Source organism: Anthonomus grandis, chromosome 22 (assembly GCF_022605725.1).
Source record: "Anthonomus grandis grandis chromosome 22, icAntGran1.3, whole genome shotgun sequence".
NCBI lineage: Eukaryota > Metazoa > Arthropoda > Insecta > Coleoptera > Curculionidae > Anthonomus > Anthonomus grandis.
This window is the reverse complement of record NC_065567.1, coordinates 18,823,669-18,846,590: the sequence shown is the minus strand read 5'-3', so window position 1 is coordinate 18,846,590 and position 22,922 is coordinate 18,823,669. Positions and strand designations below refer to the sequence as shown.

The following is a 22,922-nucleotide window of genomic DNA, read 5'->3' as shown; positions in this document are numbered from 1 at the left end:
AAGGTCGGGTGATCGAGGAGGTTCGGGGCACATTCGATCCAAATGCGGTCGTACTGGTCGCGCAAAATGTGGTGGAGCACCATCGTGAAGAAACCATAAATTCTGCCTAATGTGAAGAAGGAATTCTTCAAGGAGTACCGGCAAAGTTTGTCGCAAGAATTGTAAATAAAGAGCACCAGTTAGACGATTATCCAAAATGAAAGGGCCAATAAGTATTCCGTTTACAATTCCAGCCCACACATTTACTGAAAATCGTTGTTGAAAGTTTGTTCGCCGAATGGCATGCGGATTTTCAACTGCCCAAAAATGCGTGTTGCGAAAATTGTGAATACCATTGCGTGGGAAAATTGCTTCATCCGTAGCTAAAAAGTTTGGGTTTAGCTGCTGCTGATGTAACAACTACTCGAAAAAGTTTACTCGAGGCGCATAATCCCTTGGAAGTAAAGCTTGTACCCTTTGGACGTGAAATGGATACAGTAATTCATGCCTTAAAATTCGCCAAACTGTGACTGGTGATAATCCAAATTGCGTTGCAATTGTTCTAGTGCTTATGTCAGGATGTTCTTCGATGATATCTAAAATCAAATTCTCCAGATTTAAAATGCGCCTAGGTCTAATGGCTCCACCATGTTGGCCTGGCCTCGGCCGCAAATTTCCAGTTTCTCTACCCTGCTGAACCACATGCAAAAAAGCTTCACGCGACGGATGATACCTATGAGGAAACCTTTGTGCATAAAGATTAGCTGCATCCACACTGTTGTCTTGATTCCCCGTATGCCAGTAACATGTCCATTAGTTCCTCATTTGAAAAATTATGCGGCATAATTTTAATAAAAAACGAAATACGACCACAACTGTATCAACTGATAGCAAAGTAGGTCCTACTAAACATAATAAACATCATCCGGACTTGTTTACTTCTTAATTTGAAAACAAAATTCCACCTGATAAAGTTATTACATTTTTGTGAAAAAAAAAGAATTATCTCAGAAACTAAAAATATTTTACTTAAATTTTTTTTCACTATTAGTCATTATTTGTCATTAGCAATAATTTCCCAAGTTTATGCGTATAGGTTAAGAAACGCCCTGTATAGAGTTTTCATAGGAAAAGAAAGAATGAACATTGGATGGAATCGCTGTCCTGTTTTTATATATGGTTAAATTAACTTAATGTTAATGGGTGATTCCTATAAACGAATTGAAGAAGTTCAAAAAAATAAGTACATCAAATAGATTTAGACTTAGATATTGTACTTAACACTAGTATTATTTACTTTAATATTGTCTTGTTAGCAAATAATTGGAAACCCAAGATCTTACTATTGAGCAAGACTCACGTAACGCCTGAAATTGAACGATGCGAGCTGATCATTGATTGGTACAAGTTAGAACATTGTATGAGTAATAACAGTAGAACAGGAGGGTCATGGCTTTGATCAGAGGTGATATTAAATAAAAGGTTAAGACTGTAGAGTCAGATGGAGGTTATGTTTGGTTGTTGTCTGTTAAGGTGTATATGAGTGGTAATAAATATTTTTGTTTAGTTTTATATCAGTCACCTCAGAATGAAGATACTATTTTTGAAGATTACTTAGAACAAATTGTTGGGGATTTAATTTTGACTTATTAAAAAACTCTTTTGATTTTCATTCAGAATGTTGTTTTATTTCCCTTTCAATTTCGAGCTCCTCCAGATAGGTCAATTCCCTATGTTCTTTTTAAATTTATGAATAATTTGACTGTTATCTGCAATATAAAAACTATGCCTACTAAACTGCATATGTAAACCAAAAGAAGATTTGTTGGGTTAATTAAAATGTTCTTTTATTCTTGTTTCAAGTTTCCATATTCTTTACAACTCCACTAAGATCGGTATGAGGAATTTTTTGTTTAGTATTGACTAAATGCCTGCCAAGTGTATTTTCAGATTTAACGAAATTTTGATGTTCGGGATATAGTCAGTTAATACTTTGGAAAGTTGGAACGAAATAGGACCTATTAAAAAGAGAGAAATGTAAGTGTAATCTATTAAATTATTGTTTAAAGCGTTTTCATTCATCTCAGGGTAAGCAAGTAGAGCTTTACTTCTAGACCTATATTTTGAGGTGATGTTGTCAATAACCTTTGGCTTATAGCCATTATTAACTGCTAATTGTTTCGTAGTGTTGATTTCTTTATTATAGTTAAAAGGGCTTAAAGGGGTGTTAAGAGCTTTGTACACGTAACAATTAAAAGCTGACATTTTGTGGTAGTAAGGATGATTCAAATTAAATGGAATAATGTAGTCAGTTTGAGTCGGTTTTCAATCAATTTTGAATTTTAGTACAGTTAAAATACAGTTTTTGGAATCTGTAAGTCGAGAAAATTAATACATTTATTTGCTTCTATTTCGATAGTGAATTTAATGATAAATAATATTTGGTTGGGAATTGTCAGCATTAGTTATAACAAGGCAATAATCGACTTATCGGATACATTTTCTAACTTTATTGTCAGCTAGTAGAGGGGTAATAATCAAGGATACAGCTAATAAGGGAGAAAGAGGGTTGCCCAATGCTAGGCACGTTGTTTGAGAATCAAACGTATTGTTAAAAATAAAGAAATTTTAAGAAAGGCAAAATTCCAAAATTGACAAAATGTAACTAAGTTTGCCTTTGTCTATATGTGAGAGTAACTGAGACACTATGCCCATTGTTTCTCTCTGAGGAACTGATGTAAGTAAATTTGCAACATCGATTAAACCTTAAAGATCATTTTTGGAAATTATCATAGGATTTAGTCTCTCAATCAATTCTTTCGAATTTTTAATGATGTATAGTGGATTTGGCAAAAATTTCAATAGTACATTATTATGAAGCTAGAAATTTGAAAAACCGGGGTATTGATGAAACTAACAACTGGTCTTATAGGGCAATTGGCTTTTTATATTTTGTGTAGACCATATAATGTTGGTAGAAAAAAGTTGGAACGAATTAAATGATTTGGGTAATTTTTAAATTGGGATATAAATGGAGACCACACATTCCGATTTCACAGTCAAAATCACCAGTAATTCTATTAGTAATCGAGCCTATTTCGGTGGAAAAATTATGATGTCCCTACTAACAGCAAACTAAACTCCAGCTCTTCTTGGTCGAAATTAATTGGATAAATAAATTACCCGTTTATGAAAAGAGTGGTCAGAAAAAGATGACTGGTTTAATTTTGCTTATAGAACAGTAAATTCTGAAGGTTCCACAAGTATCAAAATTACAAAACTGAACAAAACTTAAAATTACTTACTCATTAAACAAATAAATCTAAACAAGTTAGTTTTGTAATTCTTCTACTTGTGGAACCTTATGTATTCTATAAAGAAACAAGCTATCATTTAAATTTTAATAATTTTAATGATTGATAAACTGTTGACGTTTTTCGTAGTCATAGATCTAGGGCCGAAAGCGCTAGGCTGCTATTAATATATTTCTTACGCTGAATACGTATTGTTCTATTTGACTTTCTTGTTAATACTTGTTTCGCTTAAATAACGGAAAATTAAAACATTGAAAAAACACCAAACATGCCTTTTGAATCAAACAATTTTAGTTCAAAACTTTGAAAATAAGTTTATTATTATTTAAAAAATAATAATAACATTTATATTATTATTTAATTAAAAAATATAAAACTAGAATATCTAAGACGTGTGAAAAAGAATTACGTATATTTTAGTTATGAATAATTTTTTCTCAATTTTTGTATGTTTTGTTCACTAAAACCTGAAAGCACCAATTATTAATGATATACCTAGGAAAATATTTATGTAGACACTCCAGTATTCCAGAAATCTCTACATAAATATTCTGGTCCTGTTATTATATCACAGGAAAATCCTAAGACTCTACTGAAAATTCTCGGGATGATCTGAGTTTTTTAAAAAAATATTTGAGATACCATTGTATTATTATGTTTACCGTTTTAGCAAAATCTCGAAATTTTAATACTATTTTTTCTACCATTAAAAATCTGTTTAAATTTTTTAATTTAAAACTAGCATCGTTAAGAAAATCCCATGCAAGACCCACAGTTTTCATAAAACTCGTTGGAATAATTACGAAAATCTATGAAAAGTTTTACGGCAAGTATATTAGAAAATATGCACCAAACTCCAACACCCATGAATAATAAAAACCTTGTTAAGACAACATGCCTTTCTGCGCATTCGCCGTGCAGAAAGCAGGAATTAGGAAATACCTTTTTTTATCACTATTTAATGCCATGAAACATAAAAATAAATGAATCCAATATGAAAAAAGGGCTAAAGGGGAACAAATTAGTTAAAAAACTAACATCTTACATGGTTTATTGAAAATTTAACTCACGTATATATTGAGTGCAACACCCAAAGCCCATCATGCATTTAAAATTAAAAACCAGTTAAAATTAAATTTTTGTAGCACTGATTGTTTTTAAATTATAATATTGTTGTTTTGTCCATATTGATCTCACTGAAGGTGCGTCAAAAATGATTAGAAAAAGATATTTGTTTTTAATTTGAATTCAAAAAATCATCATTTATTTAGCAAAAATATCATAAAAAGGCACAAAAGAACATGAATAGTAAGTTGCGTTGGTGTCTGTTTATCAAACTGTTTTAAAAAATGCGCAGGGCATTCATATGGTTTTTGTTTACAAATATTGGACAGCGTATTTTTAAGTTAATAATAGTAGAAAATTGCCGGTTGCACTCTTAATCTTAAGTTAAATCCATTTACTATTAATCAAAGTACTACACTACACATGCATACACGTAATGTTTACTCACATGGTAAGATAAGTCACTTCCAGCAAAACTATGAAAATGAACCGGCAGAACATGGCACTGGATCAACTAAAAATTATGGATTTTTTTTGTGAAACAAAAATTAAAAAATCACGATCATTTTAGAGAGTAGTATGGACTATGCGACTAAGTCGCTGTCGGACATTCAACCACAGAGAAAAACGTCTGTTGTCTGCCTCAACTGAATTCTGTCTGTCTGATTTTAGACTACGTCGAGGCGGGTCGCAGAGCAGAATATTGATCTGGCACAGTCGGCCCTGTATTTTCTCGACTCCGTCCACTCTCCACTACTCTCAAAATTCCAGTCGAAAATGAAAATATTCGTTCATTTCCTCCCTTTATATACCCTTATCCCCCTATACGTAAACGTTTTTGCACGGCGTGCACTCACAACCGGCGGCTCGCTTCTATTTCCTACCGGCGATCCTTAAATTATCCCTATTAAACGGTAATTTGATTTAAAACAATTTTTACTACAAAGCGTAAACTAATTATAACTTGCGGATACGGCTTTAACGGCGTCGATATGACGTCATTACCCCACCCCTGCAATTCCGCGCCAGCCTCTGGCGTCACACGACGACGTTGTATCGTCGTAAAACAACGAGTCCTTTGTTGAAAATTCTCTCTCTACTCTCAATGCACACTTTAAATTAATCTATTTTCAGGAATTACCCTCGATATTCTCGGAAATCATATTTTCCCTCGACCATACCGTAGAGTTTAAAGTGAATGAATATTGAGGCGAATTTAATTTTTATTTTAGTATTGCTCGAACGTTTTGCGATGTGGCGCCTAATAACATTAACTTCATAACGAGCAATTTCCATTTGTTATCAAGTGTTTTCCACTTTTTGTGCCAATACATTTTGGAATTTGGAACATTTAAAAAAATAATTTGTTTCTCTCGTTACATTTAAGTAACGGAGTAACAAGTGCGTTCTAGGAAATCCAGAGGCAACCTCTAGACCAACACTCAACTCCATTTCCAACAACTTTATTCTACCCCCTGTTCGCTTGGTGATAGATCAGGCGAGCGCGCGGGCCTTGCCGAAATATTGATATTGGGGTCTTAAACATACAGTGCTTTCATTTCAAAACGAACCACCCTTAATAACTTCTTAAAAAAAATCAATTTAGATATACAGGGGGACGTTTAATTTTATATTTGACATCAATCACTTCCTCACCTCATATCTAATTAACAGTGCCAATAAAAAATAAATCGGTTGACGTACCAGCGAATAGTGAAAAATGTATGGCAATAATGGATATTTCATCGACCTCAAACTTTTGTATTTCAAATAGGTACCCTAAGGGTGATACATCATTTTAAAGGGCATATATCTTTTCATCTTACTTCGCTAAAAAAATTGATTAACACTCAACTGAATTTCCAACAGCCTTATTCTACCCATCCAGACGTGTTCGATGGGTGATAGATAAGGCGAACGCGCGGGCCTTTGCGAAATATTGATATTGGCGTCTTAAACGAGCATACAGTGCTTTCATTTCAAAACGAACCACCCTTAATAACGACTTAAAAAACGTCAATTAAGATATACAGAGGGACGTTTAATATTATATTTTTCACAGAATGGAAACACGCATTTGTTGTACCATTTCCGAAAAACTCATCTCCTGTAGAATTTAAAGATCTTCGGTCAATCAGTATATTACCCACATTTTCACAAGTGTTGGAAAAGATTTTGGAGTCTCAAATACGTAGTCACCTCCAAAAATTTGCGATATTACCTGCAAAACAAGCTGGCTTCCGATCAGGCTTTTCATACGCCACAGCAATGGCCGCAGTGACGGACGACATACTAAGATCCTTAGATCAAAGCAGTTTCCATTCTTGTACTATACGAAGGCATTTGATCTTATCAATCATAAAATTTTAGTTTCTATTCTTCATTTTTTTGGTTTTTCCGACAATTCATGTAATCTAATTTTCTCGTATCTTTCAGGTAGAACACAGCAAGTCAAACTTAATAATAGCCTTTTTTTATCACTTCCGGTTGAGCAAGGCGTTCCTCAGGGTAGTATTTTAGGACCCCTTTTATATACTTTAGATACTGCAAGCTTTTACTCTTGTCTAAATTTTTGTGATTATCACTTATACGCAGACGATACGCAACTCTATATTTCTTTTAAAAAATCTTAGTATGCTAATGCAATTAAAAATCTTAATTCAGATTTACAAAATATTTATTTAAGATCTAAGGAGCATGCTCTAAAAATGAATCCTATGAAGTCAGCTTTTTTGATCTTTGGTGAGGAGTATCTTCCATATAGTAACCATAGTATATCTGTTGGTGGCAGTACGATTCCTTTTAAGACAAGTTGCAAAATTTAAGGTATTTTATTAGATAAAAAGCTGAGATTCAAAGATCACATTTCATTATTATTAAAGAAAGCCTATGGATCATTAAAAATTATTTATGGACAAAGACATTGCTTAAGTAAAAAAATAAAAACCATGCTTTGCGAGTATCTAGTCTTATCTCATTTTAATTTTTGTAGCCCTCGTAGCTTCTCGTCCAAACCCGATTTCACATAAGCTTACAGAAATTAGGTGGCTAAATATGCAGAACAGGTTTATTCTACAAAAAACATGCTTCTTCTATAAAATCCTAAAGGAGAACTAACTAACTAGATCCTAAATTTTGAGCCGACATTCACAATTTAAATTTAAGACATAGAAACACCATAACTATACCAAGACATAGGAAAGAATTATTTAAAAGGTCTTTTACTTACAATGTGGCTGTGGCAATGGATATTGTTGTCGACTATTCGTTTTCCTTTGATTGGTATAGGAAAAGCACGTAAAATATATTGTTTTCAACTCAGACTCAGCGAGTATGATCTACATGGTAATAACATTTTAAGTTTATTAAGTACAATTTTTATTATTATTATTATTTTTTTGTTAATATTTAATATGTTTTATTTTATTTAATTTTGAGAAATGGTCGCGAATGAAACTATTTTAATTATTTATGTTTTTATCTTTGTTTTGTTTTGTTCTCGAGCTATATAAATTTATTTTGTTTTTGTCTTTAAGTAACAATGTTTTAAACCTATATATATGTATTATTTAGTTATATTAATTTTATTTTGTCTTGATTTTTTTTCTAGTTTAATAGTATATTGGGGAAGAATTGGCACTTAGTTGCCTACCAATACTCCTTTATTTACCAGATATTGTTTTAGGATTATTGTGATATATATGTTTTTTATGGTATGCTGGTAAATAAAAACTGTTTATTATTATTATTAGTATATGTCAAATGGAAACCCATCCTAAACATTATTTTAAACAGCATTAAAATGTCTATTTAATAGTGGCAAAATATATTAAATCGGTTGACGTACCAGGGAATTGTGACGAAAAATGTCTGGAAATAATGGATATTTTATTGACTTTTGTATTTCAAATAGCTATCCTAAGGGTGATACATCATTCTAAAGGGCATACATCTTACTTCGCCAAAAAAATTGAAGCGAAGTGGAAGCGATATACCAGTAAAAATGTATGGTAATAAACAGTTCATTGAATCCAAATATGTTTTGCATATTACATATGCATCTATTTTTTGCGAGAAAATAACTAATGCTATTTTGAAATTCTTCCCAAAATTTTTTGCAGTATACTATTTGGCGTATTTATTTTACTCTTTTTGCAGTCTCTAATAGGTACAGGAATAACATTGCCGTAACTAGCATTTTCAATAGGTTTGAAAACCTAAAGTTTTTTCCTTACAGAATTAAAGTTCTTCAACAACTAGCAGAAGACGATTTTGATAGGAGAATTGAATTTTGCGAACTGATGTGCCAGCGAAATGATAGGGAATATGGTAAGAAACATCTGCTTCAGTGACGAGTCAACTTACTCTTCTAAATGGACTGGTAAACCGGTATAACTGGAATAATGAAAATCCACAACTTTTACGAGAGGATCATACTCAGTATGCCGAAAAAATTAATATATATGCAGGAATTTATGGTAACGAAATCACTGGGTCAATTTTTTGGAAGTAAATTTAACTGGACAAATTTATTTAGACCTTCTCGAAAATAGAATATATCCTTTACTCGTCCAGTCTTTGAAAAACCAAGTGGGTGAAAATGGTATTGGGTACTAAACGAAAATAATTTGTACTTCCAACAAAATGGAGCTCCATCGCACTACGCTTTGACAGTTCGAAAGTGGCTTAATGCACAGTTTTCAGAAATTTGGCAGGCGTGATGCAATTGAATGGCCCGCACGGTCGCCAGATTTAACACGACCAGATTTTTTCCTTTGGGGGTACTTAAAACGTTTATAAAGCCCCACCTGAAAATATTAATTATTTAAAGGATCCAATTACTCGCGAATGTAGAGATGTTAGCAGGCAAATAATTGACAATGTTCGGGAGGAATTTCAAAACCGACTTTATTATTGTCTCGCAAATAGCGGAGTACATTTTGAGCACTCAATAAAATAAATTCTGTGAACTGATTAAATTATTTATTTTTTAAACCCTTCCTGTTTATAAGTCTATCAACTTACATTTTCTATACACCTTTGGGTGCTAGATGGCATGCCCTTTAAATAATGTACCACACTATAGGATAGCCATTTGACACATCAAAGTATTCGTTGACACGTTAACCGATTTAATTTTTGTTTGATACTGTTGACTAGACATTTCAATGCTGTTGATTTTGAATTTCGATTGTCAATGTTTACCTGACGTCAGTCAAATATTTTTGTCTAAAGCCAAATTAAATCATCTATTTAGTACCTAAACCAATGGCAATAGAAGTCTCAGAATCCCTCTCCAGCCACGATGACCGACTGTTGCAAGATCATTCGGCTCCTAAAAGAGGTAAAACGTAAGTCCGCCTCGTTTTGCGAGATAAACACGAAAATCGAACACTTGAAGAGCAAATACAACATCCTCTCGCTGCAAAATGACCAATTGAAAAAGGACGTGGACGAGCAAAAGTCCAAGATGGCCCAGTTGAACACGCAGGCGGCGACCGTCGCCCCATCTACGATCGTGCAGCGAGTACGTGCCTGAAGGAACATGTCGAAGTTGCACAAGTTGTCTAGCAAGAGTGCCAAAAGTAGCAAAGTCTCGGTGCGGAGTAAGAAGAGATCGAAGAGCGCGTGCAGACCGAAAAAGAGACAAATGAGTACCAAGCAAGTCCAGGGGTGCCAAGACGTGGAAGGGAGGCCACCTCTGCTTAAAAGCAATGAAATGTTAATACATTGCAAACTTTATAATCAAATTTATATGAAATATAAATATATTATAATATATATCACACGATGCAGGTTCCCATTTGTCATATCAAAATGAGGTTGACTGGAGGTGAGGAGGTGGTTGAGAAAACTTTATCAAATATAAAATTAAACTTCTCCTGTATATTTAAATTGATATGTTTTTTTCTTTAAGAAGGTATTAAGGGTAGTTTGTTTTGAAATGAAAGGACTGTATGTAATATACCAGTCCTTAAATGTACGGTAAAGCAAAGGATTCCAGAATTTCATTAATGTTTTATTCTCAGACAAAAAACTCACCACATATACCTGAGATCAAAATAGGCCGATTTAATCCCTTCATTCCTTAATATGAAAAAAGTTATGAAAGTTAAATTTACCTTATTACTTTTATTAATTTTTTGTCAATTAACCGTATTTTATTATTAGATTTTTTTTCACGGAGGTGGTGGTAGGTGACATGGTACATATGTATGTACGATATTTGTTTTGGGCATTCACTTCTTATATTGTCCCTTCCAGGAGATGTATACCATCAGGTACCAAATCACAGAAACAAAAAATATTGATTTGTTGAAAAAATAAAAATTATTTACAGATTTACGGCATTACAGAGAGAAATCTTTGTTAGTACAATCTGAATGACACTCTAGTAAAAAAAAAAACAAATAAATATACAAATAATTGTCCCTCTAACGGAAGATGTAAGAGCGTGGTTCAGTACAGTTTTCTTTTTTTGGAAATTGGACATTTTTTAGGTGGTGGTAAATTACTATTTTTCATACATTCTGCTTCGAGGTCTTTAGCAAAATTTACCAGAAATGTCAGAAAAGCAATCTTCTCTTTTTCACGCCTCAGGTCGTTATATAATGCGATGAACGGAACAAACTCATTTAAATTTCAGATATTTTTTTCTTCTTTTATTTTTTGGACACATCGATTAGTATTATTACTTGCGCGTTTTTTGATATAAAAAAATTCTATATAGAGTGCCTAAGTAGAAAGTATAGCGTCAACATTCATTTTTTTTATATAGAACACTCTGTACCTTAAGACTCTTTACAATTCTATGATATATTCGCGATACTTTTTATATAGCAAATCAAATGCCTAAAGTCAATGGTTTGCCAAATATGATGTAACAGACTAATGAAATAAAATCATTAAATTTTTTTAAAACTTATTGCAACTAGTTTAATTTATTCAATGATTCAATGGGGCTTCTGCAATGAAAATTTTGAAAATTTTGATTACAGGGTGTGTCAGGTAAAAAATCCTCATTGGTACCAAGAATACCACGCACATCACCCTCAAAAAATTCATGTGTGGGCAGGTATTGTGAATAATCGAATCTTTTTTTTCGAAGAAACACTTAACGGAGAGCGCTTCTTGAACTTTCTACAGTTTGAACTTATCCCTGCTTTAGTTGTTTTGTTGAAGAAGTAGTCCACTGGAGTTAATATTATAATTTAACGAGATATGATTTTAACAACATTTCTTGATGCAACTTTTCCTAACAGATGGATTGCACAAAGAGGACCGATTAAGTGGCCACCAAGGTCACCTGATATAACCCGATTAGATTTTTTCTTATGGGGCTATTTGAAGTCAAAAGTTTATCAGTTTTTTTGAAGTTTAAAGTTTAATAATATTGATGATTTAAAGCAAGCAATTCCATAAGAAATTAGACTAATCGATCTGCAAGTGATTGAATATGTGCAATTGGAAGTTATTTACCGGCGTCAAAAATGCATTGAAGTAAAAGGATAACAAATTGAACATCAGTTGAATAAATGTTGTATAATTTTTTATGTCGTCTGTTTCATTAGTCTATTACGTCAAATTTGAGAAGCCGATGACGTTAGGTATGCAAAAAAGTATTCAGAATATATCGTAGAATTGTAAAATATCAGTTCGATTTAAAAAAATTAATTATGACGCCATAGTATCTACTTGAGGTATCCCGTATAGAACATGTTTATTGCAAAAATACGCGCAAGTGACAATCCTTATCGACGTGTCCGAAAAATAAAAAACATCTGAATTTTAAATTAGTTTGTTTTCATCGTGAATGCACTGTATAATCCAAGCATTTACGGCACACATACTGGGGCATGTGTACCATACTTTTTTCCATTATTTTGCATATTTTCTGTCGTGTTCATAAATATCAATCATTTAATCCGCTCGATCAACACCTCCCATTTTTATCCTATAAAACGATGTGGCTTCGGGGCAATCAGTCCTTTATTGATCTCCGATTTCCGATTCCTTTTTTATAGTGATAATGTCTGGTTTGTGGTAATTACTCTTTAGTAGAACCTTTTTGGTATCTTGCCATTTGACACATAACTGCCCACTATTTGTGGTCCTGAATTGAGCATCTCCACGTTTTAGTTACCCTCCATTTTAGGAACGTGTTTGCTAAAATCGAGTATTGATGTAAGTACCAAAAGCGGGGAACTCTATGATTTCCAATAAATTGACACTAGTAAAGAATCGGTCGAAGCAGAGCAATGCATCAAATATGCATCCCAATGTTTTTTGTAGTTCTCCCTTATCGGTATTGTTATTTCGTTTGTTGGTCTTATTTAGAATATGAATTCGCTAATAGGAATATATAATGAATAGGGAAATATTTTATAAAAAACCTACTACAGCAGATCTTTCAGAAGGCATAATTTTTGCAGGAGTGAAAGAGGCAGCCAGCAATATCCAGTCTATAAGCCGATTTACATTCGTTTGAGTTTGCATTTTTTAGTCTGATTCTGACTCAACTTCTAAGGACAAATGCTGGTGGTGATGGAACGAAGCAATCTGAGGACTGTGATGAATCACTTTATTTGTCTTCGTTGGAGTCATAGTTATCCAGAACCAAATGGTCTTTTCTACAACTCCGAAATATCTGACAACTTATTAACAAGTGTTTTTATAATTCCCTCTCGGATAAACCTCGGCCGCGGCGTTTCATTTTGATGATAAATTAAGAAAAAAATGCATAGTAAAAATATTTTTTTTATAAATTTATGAAGATTTTTTAACGTTTTATTTTAAAAATTTGTATCCAGGGTTTTTTTGGGATTCAAAACCCGAAAATGCACATCCTTTCACTGTGGCCATCAGAGGGCACTTCACACTGCACTTCTAATGGTTTTAAATATCCTAAACTTTTTTTGTAAAAAAAACAATTTCCTCATTTTCCCATGTTCATGAAAATATTCTTCATTTTCATGAACACAAAGATTTACACGCCTAAGAAAATTTAAGTTTACTTGCTTCGATTTGAATTGAAGCATTTTTTGCAGAGACCAACAAAAAATGAGATATTATCAAAATAATTTAATGCTAATTTATAGACACCAGATTAAAGTTTATGCAGATATAAACAGAAACTGTAGGATGCTTAATTATTAGTCTGAGGAGCAATAATACTATACGAGACTTTTATGCGTAAATCCTGATATTTATTAAATCTGCATAAAACCGTTCCCTAAACATTCGTCTGACTTCAAATCTCTAACAATTCTTGCTGCAATGTCTAAAGTTCTTAAAAAAAATGTTTCCGAGCATCGTTAGATGAACATTCTAGGACCCCTCACACTCCGCGCTAATGTTAATAAAGGTCTTCTTACAAATTCGGATAGCCAATCTAATTTTTCAACAATACCAAGGCTTCCAATACCATAAATCATACAGCCTTAAGAACGAAGCTGATATATTGTAAGTTTGACCAACTGGTATTATTCTTTTTAAATAGTTCTTGGGAAAGGTTTCGGGCAGATGATACACAAATTTATTACGCATTTTCTTGCTTTCCAGGGCATCTTTAATTCACTATATGCGATACACTTACGATCGTACAATAATAATTGAATTTTACCTTTCTTCATTTTATCTGCAACTCATTTCTTGTTATTACTTTTACGTAGCTTATCTCCTATCTCACCGCATATTAAAAACATCATTAATATTTGTAGGGTGTGTTTCAGGTCTGAAAATAGAATTTGTTATCTTTTCTCCACCTCCTCCGCATTTCATTGTGCCTGAATTATTTCCAAATCGTAATTATCATACGTAATTTATTTCACCATCCATGACGAACATCATTTCGTTACAAACTTCATTTTCCTCATCTCTCATTACTACCCTGAACGACACTTGGGTGCAAAATGTATTATCGTATATCTGAAAATATAGGATCAATATCGATTTTTTAATCTTTAGGGAACCATTAATTATAAGAAATGTCTGAGATTACCATCAATGTTTTTACACATTTCAGCTATATAAGCACTGCAGATCCTTAAAATAAAAATATTTAGATAATTCTTTGAATCATCTAATGCCTGTAGTAAGAAGCAGATAATAAGCTTAAATATCAAATTGCATGCCATTCCCGGAGCCTAAATAAAAGGAAGGTATATTCAAGAACATATATTTAGCTTTGAGAGTTTTGTTTTCGCGAATTTGTACGTGAGGCGAAATTATTGATTCTATAGCGGAAGCAGTATCGGGGATAAAAGCCTTGTTTAGAATTCTGAGGTATGTATAAGCTCTTAATGAATATTCTGGTCTAAAAGCGCCATTTTAATTAAAAATTAATGGAAAATATAGGCGCCTTTGTTGGTTCAATATAAACATACCTTAGATGTTTTATTAAAATTGAAATTACATGCTACGCTTAGATTATCCTATCATATTACAAAAGAAAAAAACACGACAACGGAAAAGAATCATTGCCGCTCGAATTAGGAAAATCACTGAAAGAGAAATTGGCGTACAAAAGTAAGTTTGAAGAATGAGAAACCGAGAAAGGAAATCCAATTTTTCTAATCGGAAATTTGGAAAAGGGTCTTTTTATATTTTTACTGTTACCTGAAAGGGAGCATTTTGATCCAATTATAAGTCAAGAGGTCCAGAAATAAACGTATATATAAACAGCCACCATATTCATTGCTTGTTTCATTTACTTAGTGGTATATAAGTTAAGGCTTCTCCGCAAACTGTTTAATTTTACGAAACTAGCACAAGCATACCTAGAAGCGTTAATGAGTGTTATTATGGTATGTGCTGTTCCTTATTCATATTCAAATAAGTTTCTGTCAGGAGTCAAGTATATTTAAGTACAAGTGAGGGGCAAGTTTTCCTTCAAGCGCAAATTTTTATTATAGATTTCTTTTATCGGAAGACCTTTAAGTCCCTGGTAGCATTAAAAAAAAACAAACTAATCAAACCAGATGTATTCAGAGCAATTTTATTTTAAAAGCTTAGCAGAGCGCTTTCGGCGTATGAGCTATCATCAGTGCTAACTGAAATGAGTTGGGTGTTATATGCGTAAAAACTATAGTTAAAGATAAACAAATGGAATGTACTCACTTGTCAGTTAAGCCCATAGGAGACTCTACAATTAAAAAAAAAATTAAAAGCATTGGCAATTATCTAATTTAAAAGTTCGCTTTTACATCCTTAAAGGATAACAATTTCCTTATCCGAACAAAAATTCACTGTTGTAGTCTAATTTGTGCCACCAATTTAAAACCAACTCGCACTACCGCACATCATTTACGATAATGGCATCTAGACCGATCTGTTGCTATTACCACTCTGATAGGTTCGCATAATATAAATATTAATTTTAAAGTGAACTTAACTGTAGGCTAACCTAATTTGACATAGTATTTCCCGCCATCTAAGAAACCACAATAAAATGTAAAGAAAACACAAAGGAGACCAACGTTCTCCCCGTTTTTAAATACTGTTCGTCCTGTTTAGTGTTCTGTATAGTCTTAAGTGTGTCTAAATGTTATGTATAATTTTAATAATATCAAATGTGTTCCCACGATGGTAAACTTCTGGGCTTAACTGACAAGTGAGTACATTCCATTGGTTCACCTTTCACTATAATGTTTTTTACGCATGTAACACCCAACTCATTTCAGTTAGCACTGATGATGGCTCATACGCCGAAAGCGCTCCGCTAAGCTTTTAAAATAAAATTGCTCTGAATACATCTGGTTTGATTAATTTGTATTGTCTTTCGAGCAACACAGCCACTTCCCTCTTCTAACATCAGTTTCGACTCAATTTTTACTTCATTATAGTAGTTAAAGCTATCGTCTTCAATTAGAAGCTTTATGCTGAAGATATTTTACAAAAGGTAATTAATTCCTAGCAAAGAATTATAACAGAAAATCTTCTAAAAATTCTATTGAAAATTGAAATTCTTCCTCTTCAGCAGGTTTATCATTGTGTCGATGCTTCATGGTCTTAATTATTTCTAATTTATTTTTCTCATCACTGTTCTGCTCAATGAATTGAGTATTCTTTAAGGCTCTAATAAAAGGGACCAAGAACATTAATAAACATTTACTATAACAAGCAAAAACAATGAGTAAATTTTAAAAGTAAACACTAGCAACGACAATCTACTTAACATGTAAATTTTTCAAATATTTTAACTAATTTATGATTTTATTTCTCTTAGGGTAGACTTTAACTCCATAGCAAGTTTGTAACCTAACTCTGATCGTCTATCTCTACCTTCCACCATTGCTTTAACTTGTGAGGAGTTAACAATCACTCCATTGTTCGTAATGACAGTGTTCTTGGTCTTTTCAATATCAGCCAAATCCACACCTCTACTGCAGTCATCTAAAAGGATAGTTCTATATCCTATTGCCAAGGCATCTACTGCTGTAGCACCTGATGTAAAGAAGGATTTAAAGATAATTGAGGCCATGGAAAAACAAGTAATTTTGACCTACCTACACATACATCATATGCTAAACCACAAATATATATATCAGTAGCGTTTTTCATGCGCAACTGAGCGCACAAAGTGGTGTCTGTCATTTTTTTGTTATCCCAGAAAACTGAATAGGAGTCTACGTCTGGGTTTGTACCTTTATACACTTTTGTTGCATTTTCAATGACCTAAAATGAAGTCATTATTATTATTATTATTATTATTATTAACAAAACATTTTTTTATTGATAATTATTACCCTTAAATCCTTGTGTAATTCAGAGCCCCAAGTATCCTGAACACAATGCCTGGGCCATAGTCTTTGTTTTTGCGGAGGAGATCCACAAAATATGACAGTGTCATAAGTTTGCGCTGTCTCAGCTGTCACTGGACTGCTTGGATCTATTTTTCTCTCATTGATGTTTTCTATGAACGACACGTGGTCGCTGGGATGCCAATCGAGGGAGTAAAATACTGCATCGAACTTGACGGTATCTAGAAGTTTGTTTATTGGTTCTATTACATCTAGACCTAAAAAAATCACGTCAATACAACTAAGGAATTTTAGTGTAGAAGAAATATACCATTTTGCTGAGCTGAACAGTTACTGATATTAAGAGTTCCAGAAATAAAGTCGTTCTGTACGTCAACAATTAAAAAAGCCGATATAGGTCTAACAATCTGGAAAAATTTTAGCCATTAGTTAATGTTCTGTTAATAGACATGCAGTCAAGTACAATTTTTATCCAATGATTCCAGCAAAAAGTGAACTCCTCTCTATCGATCTGTCCATCTCCATTAATATCGAACACGTTAAAAATGTCTATCAGCTTTTGCTCGTCTAGATGATAAATTTTTCCTCGATCATTTCTGAAGAGGGCTCGTGTCAACAGACGGAATTCTTCCAGGTTTAGGTAGCCATCTCTTAAAATAAATAGACAGATATGGTAGAAACTGAGGGAGGTCATAGAGGCGATAAAAAATGAATGTAGTTTAAGCAAGGTTTAAACTTTTTAAGTTTACTGGTTGATCCATGTTTTAAAGGGCTTTTTCGATTTGTTTGGGCAAATCTATATCATGTGACAGATTAATGCAATGTTACCTCACATAACATTTTTGGCGCGGTTTTTTCCGACAGCTTAACCTAACCGTTTTGATTATGTTTTTCTTTATTTTTTGTACCTGCATTTCCTTGATTCTATGATTTTCTGCCTATAGAAGAGGGCTATTTTTTTCCAAAATAGCGTTTTTTTCGTCTGAAAGTTTGATGATCATGTTATGAAGATCTTTTTCATGTTTTCAGGATTCCTCGCAGCCTTACTTGGGAACGTAGCGACACTTTGCTGATTTTTGTGTTGCTGCTTGGATAATGCAAGCCGAGTGGAAATATTTTTCACACTTTCCGGACTTAATACAGTTCTTCGTTAATGTTTTGCAATGCTAACACGGTTTTTCACGTTTTTCACAACTATTTTCAGTCATTCGTTCACAACCTTCGTCAGAAACGACATTACGAAGAAATCTAGCATTCTTACGTCTAAGTAAATTTTTAGTTGACCACCGACTATAGACAATAAATTGAGACTCAGGATTACCACATGTTATGTGTAGCTTATGGCACGAAAGTGTGGACTCTTAAGGCCTCGTCAATTAACAACCTGGAAGCATTTGAAATATGGACCCTTCGTCGAATGCTTAAATTATCAGATTGGCATCAAAAGAGCAAAACTACAGAGGCAATAAAGAAAAAGCATATTTTGGACACATAATAAAGAAGGATCAGATATGAGTTTCGACGGCTAATATTAGAAGGGAAAATTAAAGGACCTAAATAGGTATTGGTCCCAGGAAGTTATCTTGGTTGTACAACGTCCGACATTGGACGGGAATTAAAGAATCTAGATCACTTTGAGACTCTGCAAATAACAGATATTTATGTATATAGAATATAGAGAACACCTACCTAACTGACATGGCACTTTAAGAAAAGAAAAAAAATAGCTTCTTAGTCTTTAATAAATAAATTACCCAACCCTCCACTAAGTGAGTATTATAGGATCGCATCGAAATTTTCTCGAGCATTCGCCAATATTAAGGAATATGAAAAAGTGAAATATTTTTTTCTGTTGAAATGGTGAGTAATGGTAGAAAACCTTCTATTAAAGGAAAATATAATAATGATTTTTTTCTAGAAAGAATATTATTGGAATTTTATTTATTTAATTGTCTATGGTTTGCACTGATTTTGGAAGAAGGATAGTAAACGTTATGAGTGGTTTATATCTGCCTAGTGTAAGAAGTCATAGGAATGTATAGGAATGTAATGAATGTACTAGTAAAAATTTGTACGAATTACAGCAATTCAAATTTCATTGCTTAAAACTGTAAATATTAAACGGTTTTCCCAACAACTGTCTTATACATATTTAATTTAATTTTTCTAACTGCACTAGCAACAGGTTATTTGAGAAAATCCAGCAAAATAAAAATTACCGAAATTTATTTTTTTATTTATTTTATTAGCAGTTACACAATGTCACCTCCAAACACTTAAATTTTACTTTCAAAATATTCAAAAAGTATTTAAAATATTATACACTTACCCATCTTTATCGAATGCTCGATAACAAGCATCCATTACAAAACTTCAATATGAAAGTCTAGCTATAATTAACTGTGGTAACAAAAGGTAGGTATATATTCAGGTGAAAACTGACAAACGTTACCGAATGCCGAAACAGTGTGGGTAGGAAAAGCTAATATTTCTTATAGACAGGAAATTCATGTGTAGCTGACACAAGTTGGCACGAAAATCCCAGCGACGGTCCTAAATTTGAGTAATTTGATTTAAAAAGGAACAAAGAATTGAAGTATTGCCGGAAAAAATTGCCATGTCAAACATTATTTATTGCGGCACAAACTTTTTTTTTTAAATCAACTTTTTTATTTTACTAATAAGAACGAATTTATTCTAACAACATTCCTTTATATTGAAGCAAGTGTTTTGAATATTCCAAAATAGAACAACTGATGGCCTTGTATTAAAAATTCTCTGTGGCCTAGATTTTTTGGAAATTAGCCTAGAGAAATATATTCTAGAGTTCGAGTATCCATGTATCGTATATTAAAAAAAACAATTGTCTCTCTCCTTCGTCTTCTTCTTTAAATACCTTGTCCTGCTAGAAGATTGGTGGTCAATCACGTGATCTTTAATTTGTCTGCATCAGACTTAAAAAGGTCGTGGTGCTAACTCCAGCACTGCCAAATTCTCAGCATTCTGCGATAAGCCCACATCTCGAACTCCAATTTTGCTATAGGATATAAAGGGTATATAAAACATTTCGTTATGCATTTTAAAACTTCAAATATGGCGGTTTTTGGACCGTACTTAAGAAAATTATCAAAAGCTTTTAAGGTAGAGAGAAACGTTCTTATTTGTGACTCTTGACTAAGAAATGTTCTTTCTTTGAATAAAAGTTGTTTAAGGAAATTCTTGTTATTAAGAAAAATATATATATATTCTTAAGAATGTTGTCTGTTAAGTTGTATATCAGGTAATAAAGCATGAGTTTTATTAAATTATTTACGTGAAAGTGATACTCTAATCCCCCTGCTAAAGTCAGCTTTATTACTGCAACAGTTAAATCCAATTTAATCCAGATTCAGGTTTCTAGCTTCAAGTCCACCCTCATCAATAATTAATGAAGATTATGATATGACTTGAAATTTTTCACGAAAATGTAAGAGCGTATTCCTCCTGTCAAAATATTGAATAAACTTCTTTTAAACCTATGTCCGAAAATGCTCCCCAATTAGCAATTTTTCGACGCGACAACGTTGCATTGTTATGTTGTCTTAACCGTAAAGACAACCCCGTTTTACACCAATTTGAATGAGATTTTTTTGGTTGTCTCAACGTTATGCAGTGACTACCCGTTAACTTTCTAAACGCTTTTGCAACGTTTTTAGAGTTACTGATTTTTGGACGGATGGACGCCATAACGACAGAAAAATTAATTACTTTTTTTAACAATAAACTAATAGATAACTCCAGTAGACAGCTATTCCAGAAATACAACCTTTTTAATCCATCTTTTTAACAGTCCTTATTAGTATTGTATGTAGTTTAATATAGTGAATTAATTATACGGATAAAATACGTACTCCTTTTTGAAAGATTTTGAAGCACTTAATTTATAAACGGAACATAGTTAACTGTAAAAAGATGTTATTTTAGCCCTAAATAACACGCGCGCCCTGAATTTATAGCGAATTTCGAACAAGAAATAATAAGTAATTTTTTTTATTGTCCCTGGTTAGCCTGAAGCAAGAGGAAGAACGGATGGACCTAACCTGAAACTTTAATATTTCAATTATTGTTTTAATATTAATAATTTATATTTCAATAAATTTTAAGAGGGTCAATTATTGGCTTGTCTGTACATTTTATAGAAAAAATGTAAGATAACTTTTTGAAGAGACCAATCTGGCAAACCCTTGTGTAAAGTTTCAAAAAATTTTAATAAGCGAATCTTGAATTATTCAGTTAAATGTAATTGCAAAATTACCAAATTTTCGGTTCAGGTAAAACCAAACGGGCACCAGTAAAATGAATATTGTCACTGACGTGAGGAAAAGTGTCAATAAATCAGTGACAGTCGATATTTGAAAACAAGTATGATTTATTCAATCGACGAAAAAATAGATATAAATATTTAATATAACTTCATCGTTATATTAAATAAAAGTTGAGATAAAAAAGTAATGTTAACGTATCTTTTACTTTCTATACTTTAAATGTATGGTTGTGAGATTGATAAAATGAAAAAATAAACAATTCTTGTATTCGGCTGTACGTCAGATTTGACAAGGCCTTATAACAAATTGTTTGCTGGTGGCTGGTGTCTGGTTTTACCTGAACCGAAAATTTGGCAATTTTGCAATTACATTTAATTGAATAATTCAAGATTCGCTTATTAAAATTTTTTGAAACTTTGCACGAGAGTTTGCCAAATTGGTCTCTTCAAAAAGTTACCTTACATTTTTTCTGTAAAATGTACAGGGAAGCCAATAATTGACCCCCTTAAAATTTACATGGGATTTCCTATGTTCCGCTCGGCGACGCACCACCCGGTATAAATCCTAAAAAATAAAACTTTATAAAATTTACCATTGTTTTCAAACTGGTTAGTCTCTTTTGTAAAGAAAGGCTATAAACTAGGACATAGGAACCATGAAGGAAACCATTTACAAAAAGTAGGTAAACCCAGTATTTTAAACTGAAAATATGTAAAATTTAATACAAACCTTTTCACTGCTATTTTTCGTCACTTCCATTGATTCTACATAATCCATATCAACTTTAGGTAAGCTAGTTGTAGGCATTTTTGCTTCCATTGCAAGTTTTTTTTTTGCGTCTGTAGTAAGTTGCAAAATATGTAGTCTTATATCTCTTCATATTTTAAAGCAAAACGAAAATAGTTAAGCCCAATAATTCCAAGCAAAAAAATTAATTATAAAAATAAAAATATAGATTAAGTAGGTTTATATGTTGAATTGAATGTTTTTTCTTCCTCTTATTCCCTCTACCTTTGTTTTTCATCTTCTTCTTAAAACTCTTGTCAAAAAGCTCTCTACAGCGAAAAATGCTCAACACAGACGATCAGGCAATCTAATACCCATTCGCTAACGATGAGGAAACGTTGTTCTTACTGGGTTTTTGTATCGAAAAATTGTACACGTCTGCACGTCGTTGTTTTAAGTGTAAATTACTACTGCTAACTGCTACTACCTATAGTAAAAATATGTTCTAAAAACAGCGTAGTTTTACAACAGTTGCGATAGTGTAGTACGTCGAAGTTTGGTCGAAAATAAACGTCGTTGCAAAACCAACTAAATTTTGCACTGAAAACAACGTTGCAACTAGTGGAAATAAGAGTAATCTCAACTTTTAATTTCATTTTTAATTTTTCTATATAATTTGACAGTAAACGAGAGTAAGCATATTAAATTGGGTATAGGAAGGTTTTCTAAGGTGCTAAATTTAAATTGGTTGGTAGTTTTGATGTCACTATTTG

At 32.7% G+C, this 22,922-nt stretch overlaps 2 protein-coding genes across 5 annotated transcripts in view; both read right to left on the bottom strand.

The window, feature by feature from the left end:
- LOC126748443 (glutamate-gated chloride channel) overlaps positions 1-5,104 on the bottom strand; it is a 95,584-nt gene extending 90,480 nt beyond the window's left edge. For all 4 annotated transcript variants that reach the window (XM_050457696.1, XM_050457698.1, XM_050457697.1 and 1 more), the window contains exon 1: positions 4,807-5,104. In XM_050457696.1, coding sequence (XP_050313653.1) covers positions 4,807-4,859 — 53 coding nt within the window. In that variant the 5' untranslated portion in view covers positions 4,860-5,104. The remainder of the gene's footprint in view (positions 1-4,806) is intronic.
- An 11,347-nt stretch (positions 5,105-16,451) lies between these two features.
- On the bottom strand, positions 16,452-19,574 carry LOC126749110 (nicotinamidase-like). The gene is made up of 6 exons (XM_050458745.1): positions 19,449-19,574; positions 17,583-17,769; positions 17,430-17,526; positions 17,105-17,376; positions 16,865-17,033; positions 16,452-16,802 (listed from the first exon to the last, which is right to left on the bottom strand). Exons 1-6 carry the CDS (start codon positions 19,481-19,483, stop codon positions 16,564-16,566), a joined length of 999 nt encoding a protein of 332 aa, XP_050314702.1. The 5' UTR covers positions 19,484-19,574; the 3' UTR covers positions 16,452-16,563.
- Between the last annotated feature and the right edge of the window lie 3,348 nt (positions 19,575-22,922).

Excerpts from the sequence above, each read along its gene's own strand:
- LOC126749110 (XM_050458745.1), bottom strand. The coding sequence starts at position 19,483 with ATGGATGCTTGTTATCGAGCATTCGATAAAGATGG. Across the intron at positions 17,377-17,429 it reads CTGTTCAGCTCAGCAAAATG|GTCTAGATGTAATAGAACCA; the intron begins GTATATTTCTTC and ends TGATTTTTTTAG. Across the intron at positions 16,803-16,864 it reads AGCATATGATGTATGTGTAG|GTGCTACAGCAGTAGATGCC; the intron begins GTAGGTCAAAAT and ends TCTTTACATCAG.